The sequence below is a fragment of the Lonchura striata genome, chromosome 13 (genome assembly GCF_050655825.1).
Source record: "Lonchura striata isolate lonStrDom1 chromosome 13, ASM5065582v1, whole genome shotgun sequence".
Lineage (NCBI taxonomy): Eukaryota > Metazoa > Chordata > Aves > Passeriformes > Estrildidae > Lonchura > Lonchura striata.
The window spans coordinates 4,506,274-4,516,965 of NC_140715.1; the positions used below are offsets into that span (position 1 = coordinate 4,506,274).

A 10,692-nucleotide genomic window follows, 5' to 3' on the forward strand; every position below is an offset into this window, starting at 1 on the left:
CACGGCACAGAAACTACTTAGTGCCTGATGAAACCACAAACACTCACGAATTCCTAGCCAACATCTACGCCAATATATGTACGTTCAGACTGAATCTGAAACCAGTGCGTGGAGCCTTCCTCCACCTCACACTGCAAGAACCACAAGAAAATCCGTCACCAAAGCTATGCCTTACTTGTCAGAATACTTCCCTACTAAGGACAGAGACCGGAGGGGAAAAGGACAGGGAAGTAGGAGGAGGAAGGGCCACGGACAGAATTCGACCCGAGAAACTCACCAAGGGTGCCGTGGGATCCATGGGGAGGGCGCCGGCGGGATCCTGGTCCCTGAGCAGCGGCGCGGGCTCGTCGGGCGGCGGCCGGGCCGGGAGGGTGTCGCAGCAGCTGCCGGCCGAGAAGCGCAGCTGGCTCTTGCGCGAGTCGGCCGTGAGCGACACCTCGTGCGAGTAGGACTGGAGGAAGGCGCGCACGCCGTCGATGCCCACGAAGTGCGACACGGGCACGCCGCGCAGGGCGCCGCTGTCCGCCGGCAGCAGCTGCTGGCGGCGCCAGCGCCGCAGGCGCAGCGCCAGCAGCAGCAGCAGGAAGGCCACGAAGAGGCACGACACGGCGGCCACGGCCAGCACGAGCCAGCGCGTCAGGCTGGCGGCCGGCTCGCCCGGCGCCGCCGCCTCGTCGGCCGCGCTGCCCAGCTCGGCCAGCAGCTCGGCCACGCTCTCGGCCAGCACCACGCTCAGCGTGGCCGTGGCCGACAGCGCCGGCCGCCCGTGGTCCTTCACCAGCACCACCAGGCTGTGGCGCGCCGCGTCGCGGGCCAGCGGCGAGCGCGCCGTGCGCACCTCGCCGCTGTGCAGCCCCACGCGGAACAGCCCCGGCTCCGTGGCCTTGGCCAGCTCGTAGGACAGCCACGCGTTCTGCCCCGCGTCCGCGTCCACCGCCACCACCTTGGCCACCAGCGCGCCGGCCTCCGACCAGCGCGGCGCCAGCTCCACGCCCGACCACGCGGCGCCCGAGCCCAGAGCTGCCGCCGCCGGCGGGTACAGCACCTGCGGCGCGTTGTCGTTCTCGTCCACGATCTGCAGCCGCACCGACACGTTGCTGCCCAGCGCCGGCGCGCCGCCGTCCTCCGCACGCACCCACAGCTGCAGCTCGCGCAGCTGCTCGTAGTCGAAGGAGCGCAGCGCGTACAGTGCGCCCGTCTCCGCCTGCACCGACACGAACGACGACAGCGGCGCGCCCCGCACCCGCCCCTCCGCCAGCCGGTAGCGCACGCGCGCGTTCTGCCCCCAGTCCGCGTCCGTGGCGCGCACCCTCAGCACCAGCGCGCCCGCCGCGTTGTTCTCCGCCAGCCGCGCGCTGTAGCGCTCCTCCGCGAACACCGGCGCGTTGTCGTTCACGTCCAGCACCCGCAGCGCCAGCACCGCGCTGCTCTGCAGCGCCGGCGACCCGCCGTCGGCCGCTTGCACCGTCACGTTGTACTCCGACACCTGCTCCCGGTCCAGCTCTCTCGCTGTCACCACACGGTAGTAGTCATCATAAGACTTCTCTAGGCGGAACGGGACATCCCCTTGGAGCAAGCAGCGCACATCACCGTTTGCTCCCGAGTCGCGGTCCTGCACACGTAGCAGGGCAACAACAGTTTCCGGAGGGGCATCCTCCGGGATCTCTTTCAGCTTTGATGATACACTTATTTCGGGCGCATTGTCATTCACATCAGTTACGGTGATTGTGACTTTTGCAGTGTCAAAAAGAGCTCCACTATCATGGGCCTGCACCTCCAGTTCGTACGAAACTCCTTCCTCAAAATCCAGGATCCTCGATAGTTTGAGCGCTCCAGTTTCAGTATCCAGATGGAAAATATCCGATTGCATGTCGGTCGCTTTCTTCATAGAGTACTTCACGAGCCCGTATAACCCGTCGTCATCGTCTGTGGCCGTGACGGTGACGAGGACAGAACCCACGGGCACGTCCTCGGGCACACGCACCGTGTACTCCGCCTGGCTGAACACGGGCGTGTTGTCGTTCGCGTCCAGCACCGTCACGCGGATCCGAGCCGTGCCCGTCCGTGCCGGATCGCCGCCGTCCATCGCCCTCAGCACCAGCTCGTGAAACGCCGCCTCCTCCCGGTCCAGCGCCTTCGCCAGCACCAGCTCGGGACGCTGATCGCCGCCGGGGCCCGCCTGCACGGCCAGCGAGAAGTGCTCGTCGCCGCTCAGCTCGTAGCTCTGCAGGGAATTCCGGCCCATATCGGGGTCATGAGCCCTGGGAAGTGGAAACCTTGCCCCCGGGGCTCTCATCTCGCTCATTCTCAGCTCTGTTTCTGCTTCTCTGAAGGTGGGCGCGTTGTCGTTAATATCTGTGATTTCTACTTCGATTCCGTAAACCTGCATCTGCCCCTCCACTATCAGCTCACAGCGCAGCACGCATTTCTCCACCAGCCGGCACAGATGCTCTCTGTCGATCCTCTCTGCCGTCACTAAATGTCCCGTCTTCCCGTGCAGAGAGAAGTATTGAGTCCTACCTCTTTCTGTAATGTGGGCCCCGCGGTCTCCGAGCGCCGGCAGCTGCAGCCCCAGGTCCTTGGCCACGTCACCCACGAACGAGCCCTTGGGCATCTCCTCGGTCACGGAGTAGCGCAGCTGCCCCCACGCCGCCTCCCACGCTGCCAACAGCACAGCCCAGAGCAGAGCTCGCTGCCGCCGGCCCCAGCGCCTCCCCGCCGTGCACATCTCCGCAGCGGCACCGCCTGAACTGCAAACACGTCGGCTGCTCCCTGCCGGTCACTCCGCCGATCCCGCTCCCGTTCTGCTCTCCACTCGCTTCTTCCGGCACCGCCGCCTCTCCGCAGCACGGTTCCGCACCACAGGGACGACCGCAGACCGCTCGGTAGCCGAGCTTAATACGGAGCGAGAGACCGAGCGGATCCGCAGCGGGCGGGGCTGCGGCGCTCCGAGCTCCTCTCGCTCCTCTCGGTCAGCAGCGGCGCCCGCAGCCTCCTCCCGGCACTGCAGGCACCGAGCGCTGCGGGAAGGAGACATTTGCCGCACACACCTCCCGCTTTTCTCCAGCCGATCTCCTCTTCTATGCTCGAACACATCACGATCGTGAGGAAAGCAGAGGTGTCTCGTGAGCGGGGAGTTTTTAACTCACAGAAAAATATTATTTGCTGCCGGCAATATAGGTAAATATCTTGTCTGATTCTATTGTGTAGAAAAGTCTTAGTCCTATCCTATCAGTCTAAAAACACGAGCTGATTCCCTGCTTTTTGAACGACTCGTAGGACAAAAACCAAACAAAAGAGCCTTACAGATACACAATGCGATGATCAAACACAAAACTGTGCCCGCAGGGGTAGCGGAGATATCAGGTTCATTCACCCAACGGCAGAAACCTTGCTTTAAATTCTCCAATTCATACAGGAGACGGTCTAAATTAACTACTGCATAATGCACTATGGCTGACTAAAAAGAGGAGTTTAAAGCCGGAAGAAGGTGGGGCCTAACACAGGCCCTTACAACTGCTATGAGAAAACTCAGGCACCTGCCAGGTGCTCTGGGATGTCTCACTATAGGACATTCATGGGGACAGAGGACAGGAGGAGAAGCCCTGGATACTCAAAGATCACTATCTCCCATCCCCCGATTTCAGAATGTAGGTTCCTGGAGCACTTTTCACTGCGTGTACTACAGCTAACATAGAATCAGGAAGTATCTGCAATGAATCTTGCCAGAATAAGCAAAGTAAATACAGGCTTACATTTAGTAAGTCGTTCTGTAGTGACAAGAAAGGGCTTTCATTTTCTCAAAACCCAAGGCGAAAGGAGCTTAAGCTTGTTAGTAAAGCATTAATCTAATTCTTTATTATTCACTTTGGTAATATAGATTTTCAAGAAATAACTGTAGAATAGAAATAGAAGAGCTGCATGACCTAAAGAGCGGGCACCATGGATAAATGTACAAATGGACTTCATTCAAGTACTTAAATCGTCATTTTGGCAGATTCTTTGACATTTGATGAATGTTTTCCCATTCTCACTGGTCTATTCTTGTAAAAACCGACACAGTCCATTGACATAATCCCACTCTCAGATTGCCTTTATGAGTATAATAATGAAAAGGAAGAATTACCACGAGGGTTTGCAACCTGCCTTCCACTGGAATCCATATGTGCATCATACAGAAAAAAAAAAAAATTATCAGGAAAGAAAAATCCCCAGGATCAAGTGTCAATTTTGTTTTTCCCAAGTCCATCCTACAGATTAAGCACATCTCCATCTATAGAGTAAGATTTGTCTTTACCAGGACTACTAATACAATTTAACACAACATGAAACTTTTAGAAAACTTATATTAGAACATGAAAACGACACCACAGAAAAACCAAAACTACCGCAACTAAATGCTTACTCTTCGAGGGGAGAGTGACTCAGCTTTATCATCTCGTCACGCAGAGACATAGCACCATACCTCACGTATAAAACGCGGCGGAAATGAGAGGAAGAAAGGACGAAATCGCCCGAGGACAACAGTAGCAAAATGCAGATTTACAGACCTGAGGTGCATCGGGGCCGGTGGGCACCACTCCCTCGACGGCACTGCTGTTCAGGCTCGGCTTCTCGCAGGAATCGCCGCCCAGAAGCTCCTCCGCCGACAGGACGGGCACCGGCGGCGGCGGCGGCGGCCAAGCGGCCTCGGGCACGGCGCGGGCCGGCGCCGCCACGCACAGGTTGTAGGAGTAGGGCAAGGTGCCCTCGCAGAAGTCGGCCGGGAAGGCGGCGCCGGCCACCGAGAAGCGCTGCGCGCCCAGGCAGCGCAGCACGGCGGGCGGCCCGGCCCGGCGCAGCCGCGCCAGCACGGCCAGCGCCACGCTCAGCACCAAGAGCGCCGAGAGCAGCGCCAGCGCCAGCACCAGGTAGAACTGCAGCTCGGCCGCCGCCGCCGCCGCCTCGGCGCCCGCCGCCCGCTCGCTCAGCTCCGGCAGCGCCTCCTGCAAGCTCTCGGCCAGCACCACGTGCAGCGTGGCCGTGGCCGACAGCGCCGGCTGCCCGTGGTCCTTCACCACGGCCACCACTCGCTGCTTGGCCGCGTCCCGCTCGGACACGGCCCGCGCCGTGCGCACCTCGCCGCTGTGCAGCCCCACGCGGAACAGCGCCGGCTCCGACGCCTGCACCAGCTCGTAGGACAGCCACGCGTTGCGCCCCGCGTCCGCGTCCACCGCCACCACCTTGGCCACCAGGTAGCCGGCCTCGGCGGAACGCGGCACCACCTCGAAAGGAGGCGGCGCCCCTGCTGCCGCCTCACCCGCCGCCGCCGCCGCCGGCCACAGCACCCGGGGCGCGTTGTCGTTGCGGTCCAGCACGAAGACGCGCACCGTGGCCGTGGAGCTGCGCGCCGGCGAGCCGCCGTCCTGCGCCCGCACCGCCAGCGTGAACTCGCGGCACTGCTCGTAGTCCAAGGAGCGCTGCGCGTACAGCGCGCCGCTCCGCGCCTCCACCGACACGAGCGGCGCCGCGCCCGCCGCGCCCGCGCTGCCGCCCGCCAGCCAGTAGCTCACGCGCCCGTTGGCGCCCGCGTCCGCGTCCCGCGCCTGCACGCGCAGCACCAGCGCGCCCGCCGCGTTGTTCTCCGCCACGTACGCGCTGTACGCCGCCTCCTCGAACACCGGCGCGTTGTCGTTCACGTCCGACACCTCCAGCACCAGCTCCGTGCTGCTCCACAGCGCCGGCCTGCCCCGGTCCCGGGCCACCACCGTCACGCGGTGCTCGGACGCCTGCTCTCGGTCCAGCGCGCCCGCCGTCACCACCTTGTACGAGCCGCCCGACGACGCCACGATCGACAGCGGCGCCTCTCCCGACAGCTCGCACAACACCTGGCCGTTCTCGCCCGAGTCCGGATCGTGTACGTTCAGCAGGGCCACCACGGTGCCGGCAGGCGCGTCCTCAGGCACCGGGCTCGAAAGCGACAGAATTGTGATCTCAGGGGGATTGTCATTCACGTCCAGAACCTCTACCTCCACCTTGCAGTGTGCCACCAAACCACCGCCATCTGTCGCCTCCACAGCCAGGCTAAACGTGCTCGTGTCCTCGAAGTCCAGCGCCTCTTGAAGTGTGATCATCCCTCTGTGGCCATCCACCACGAATTTCTGAAGCACCTTGTCCGGCATCTCTCCGAAGCCGTATGTAATATGTGCGTTGGTGCCTGCATCGGCGTCTGAGGCCGACACATTCAGCACTATTGTTCCAGGAGGCGTGTCCTCACGCAGGCTGACGCGGTACCCGTCCTGCGCGAACACGGGTGGGTTGTCATTGGCGTCGGTGACGTTGATCCAGAGCTCGGCGGTGCCAGTCCGAGGTGGGTCTCCCCCATCCAGTGCTGTCAGCAGCAGCCGCAGGCTCGGCTCGCTCTCCCGGTCCAGTGAGTGGCGCAGCACCAGCTCTGCGGATTTGCTGCCCTCTTGGCTCTCCTTCACCTCCACCGTGAAGTACCCGTTAGCCTCCACCTCGTAGCCTTGCAGCGAATTACTTCCCACGTCAGGATCCTCGGCTATGCCCAAGTAAAATCGGGAACCGGGTGAAGTAAGTTCGTTTATCTCTAGCTGAAATTTGTTTCGCAGAAAGCGTGGTGAGTTGTCATTCACATCCTCGATCGCCACTTCAACGTGGAAAATGTTCAGCGGGTTCTGCATCAGCACCTCGAAGCTGACGGAGCAGGTCGGCGACGCACCGCACATCTCCTCCCGGTCCAGCCTCTCGTTCACGTACAGGTTCCCGTTCTTCTCACTCACCGTGAAGTATTGCAGCTGCTTCTTGCCGGCAGACGCCACCTGCAGCTTGCGCGCCGGCAGCTCGTCCGCGCTGAGCCCCAGGTCCCGCGCCAGCGGGCCCACGAGCGAGCCTCTGCCCAGCTCCTCGGGGATGGCGTAGCGGAGCCGCTCGGCCGCCGCCCGGCCCCACACGCACAGCAGCACCGCGGCCAGCAGCGCTCGCCCGCCGCCCGGCCCGCGCCTCTGCCGCCGCCTCACCGCCATTCTCTGCCGCCGGCGCTCGCCGCGCTCCTGCCTCCCGCCGCTGCCCCGCTTCCCTTGCAGCCGCTCTCGCCACGCAGCGCAGGGGCCGCCGCAGCGCAGCCAGCCCGCTCGGGCCGCCTCTCCCCGCCTCTCGCCGCCGCCGCCGCTGCTGCCGGTGGCGGTGCCGCTGCCGCTGCGGCCGGCGCCGGGCGAGCGAGCAGCCTGCGGGGGCAGGACGCTGCGGCGGCGGCGGCGGCGGCTCCAGCGCCGCTCGGCGGCGGCCAACAGCGGCACCCGGAGGCGCCGCCGCGCCACTGCAGCCGCCGGACGGCCGCGCTCAAGGGGGCCCGGCTTGGGCGGGGCTCGGCGGCGGCACCGGGCCCGGGTTCCGCCGCCACCGCCGACAGCAAGAGCAGACCCACTTGCTTAACGACAGGAACCCTTATGATTGCACTACCAATTTCCATGCGATATTGCATTGTAGCTGCAAGAGACATGGAAACAAGTATTACACCTTATCAAAGATTTTTTTCACACTCTGGTTTCAGATGGCACAAAAATCAGAAAGGAAATATGTGCTCCTAAAATACAAATTGTTTTTCACATGCACATTCAAAGAATTGAAGCCAAAATTTAAAAATAAGACTGCTGAAATAATTGACAATATAATTCTTCCTGTGGTGGCTCAGATACTGTTTGCTCATCACCTGTGCAAAACCCATGTAAATCAAAAGGACGTTTTTGCAGTGATTAACACTTGCAGAGAAATATGAAGCCCAGAAATGGTGATTCTGCTCTCAGATAAATGACAATGTGCATACAAATGGCAGAGAATAAGAAAGTGCAAAGCAGTACAGACTCTGTCTTGTGTCTGTCCTTAGACTGACTCTCCTTTCATACAGAAAACCTTCTGTGCTTTTGGAGGAAACTCAAAAAAAAAAGGTCTGCCACAATTATTGATTTAATATTTCCATAGCTTTGATTTTCCTAATCTCTAGGAAAAATTTCCAACAACTCCCCAGTCCATTTTAGGACTGCAAAATCATCTGAATGGTTTTCAATGAATTCTGAAGACTCATATATAAACATCAAACTTTCATCTGACCCCATCAGAGATGTGGAGATATTTCAGTGCTGTGATTTTATGGTGCTTCACCTCAAGACAGCCTTAAAAATTCTTTCCCAGAGCATGTGGAAACTCACTGAGGCCTCAACGCGCAAGCTAGGCAAGCTGCAGGAATATTAAAGGACTATGAGGTCCCTCTGACTGGACTAAATGACTTTACTAAGCAACAGAACAACAGAAATCCTTGGTACTTACAATAGCAAAGAAGCTAAACAAAATACCTCCCACTGCCATCCATGGGGCCAATCATTGGCTACTGTGACACGTCAGGGCCTGAGCAGTGCAGGAAATCACAGACAGCAGCACGTAGCTGTGTAATCCTCAGAGATGCAAGAAGAATCCCCAGGGAAGTGGAATTGGACAGCAGCATTTTACAGCTACCCACTTGAGTTAAACAATTTTTAATTTTCCTCACACACAACATTCTGTCTTCATTTGGTTCTCAATGGAAGTTACTATTTCCTGCACGGCAGCACTCATGAGGGGGAAAGAAACATGAACCATGGCCTGCCAGGAAACAGAGCCTGAACTGAGACCCAAGGTGGAAAATGTAATTACCACTTTCATGAACTCTTTATCAAGCTATGCACTTCCTCTCTTATCACATGCACAGATCCACAAAGATGTGGCTTCTCCTAAGGTCATTTTTACATCTCCTAACATATGACAAAATTAGAACAGAGATGTACCCCCTTCACAGTCCTCATTCCACATCAGCTGTAATAACATGTCAAGAAAAGAAAAAAGGAACCCACACAAGCATTGCATGTATATAATAGGAGTTCTTTCAGAGAAACTCACCAGGAGGAAATCTCAGCCTTTTCTATGGGCAAGAAAATTCATCCTGAGAGCACCTGGAACCCACTGAGGTCTCAGGCTGGAAGTGAGACCTTGAAATCTTCTTCTGGACTACAAGTGTGACTTGACTGCATCAAACACTCAAGAGCTTCACCAGCTTTCCTGGCCTGGTCATGCCCCACAAATTTGAAGGCCTAACTTTGAAGGCCTCGATTTAAAGGCCTAACAGAGTTTGAAGGCCTAACAAAATTTAAAGGCCTAACTAAGTTTAAAACACCGAACTAATTTTAAAAGGCCTAACAAATTTTGAAGGCCTAACTAACTTTGAAGGCCTAACTAAGTTGAAAGGCCTAACTTTGAAGGCCTAGCTAAGTTTAAAGGCCTAAGTAACTTTCAAGGCCTACCTTGTGTCAGCTGTAGCAAGTACATAAGAAACACATATAATATACATAGGTAAGACTCTCCAAGTAATTTCTTTGAAGAAAAAGCAAGGAAAAATGCACAGAACCATAACTATGAGATCCATTTGACAGCTAGGGAATACTGAATATCCACACCAACCCATTAGATTTTTCAGCAGCTCTTTCACCTGCCCTGTCTCTGTGCAGGCAGAATGCTCAGACATCACCCAACAGGGACCCCTTTGCAGACAGACACCAGTGGAAGAAGTTTTCCACACAACTTCTCCTTATGGAGAACAGAGATCACAACACAGGTCCACCCATATGGACTCTGCTCATCACTGATACTTGAAGAAATGTAACATGTTCTAACAGGCATAAGCAATAGGCAACTCAATTAAAGACTCAGGTCACAATCAACTCAAAGACATCATCATTCTACCTAAGCACATGGACATTTTAGAACATATGTCACTCTGCAACCATTAATGTGATGTTTATGTCCACATCCAAGAGCTACCGCTCACAGGGAAGAGGTATATCAGACATGACAGAAGGTAAAATTAATGACTTTCTGACACATGCTTCAAATAAAAAGCCCCAAACCCACACTCTGCAGGTAAATTCAACTCTCCCATCCCTACAATCCTACCAATTTCACTACCAACAAACCATCAGCAGTAACATCATACAAGCAAGAGCCATTAATAACATCTGAAGGTCTGCTCAAGGCTTGGGAAAGCTTAGTACAACCACAATGAAATTCTACCTCATAACTGTAACAAGGACATATAGCTGGAGAAATGACATTTCCCACAGCATTTCTTAGACACAGAACCCCTGGAGCATGCACTTTCCTGGGCATTGCTTGCAGACAAATTCATTGGAGGATTGCCATCCTCCTCTGGACACAGGAAAAGGGCACTTGATGTAAGTGGCACAGGCCTTGGCACTAGGCATGACATGAAGGCACACCCAGATTACTGGATCATTGAACCCATCTTTGTCTGCTTAGGGGCCAATCTTTCCCTGTCAAGTAAGATCAGTGATTCTATTTTCAGATAAAGTTTCAGACACACACAGGCCCACCTTTACCTGGTCATTAGAAACAAGTCAGCAGTTTAACTATCATTCACAGAGAGCACCCTATTACAGGAAAGCAAATGTATGAATCCACATTTTGGTCATTTCTAATCTGAGCATATTCATTTTATGTAGTCCAGCAATGGACCATTGAAGTTATAAAAACACCAGCTTTCTCTTCAGCAGTTCTTCCTGCCACACTGCACCTGCAAGAGTCTCCTCAAACTCGTTACAGATTGTATGGTTTATTGTCATTAGCAGAGGTACTCCACTGCAAGAA

At 56.4% G+C, this 10,692-nt stretch overlaps 1 protein-coding gene across 4 annotated transcripts in view; it reads right to left on the reverse strand.

The window, feature by feature from the left end:
- LOC110481538 (protocadherin gamma-C5) overlaps positions 1–10,692 on the reverse strand; it is a 216,632-nt gene that overhangs the window by 183,957 nt on the left and 21,983 nt on the right. The window contains exon 1 of one of the 4 annotated variants that reach the window (XM_085591110.1): positions 4,551–7,185. The exons of 2 other annotated variants lie outside the window; for them this stretch is intronic. In XM_085591110.1, the coding sequence (XP_085447236.1) occupies positions 4,551–7,025 (2,475 nt within the window). In that variant the 5' untranslated portion in view covers positions 7,026–7,185. Of the gene's footprint in view, positions 1–277; positions 2,917–4,550; positions 7,186–10,692 lie in introns of those variants that run through there. One more of the 4 variants, XM_085591125.1, reaches the window with a different exon arrangement.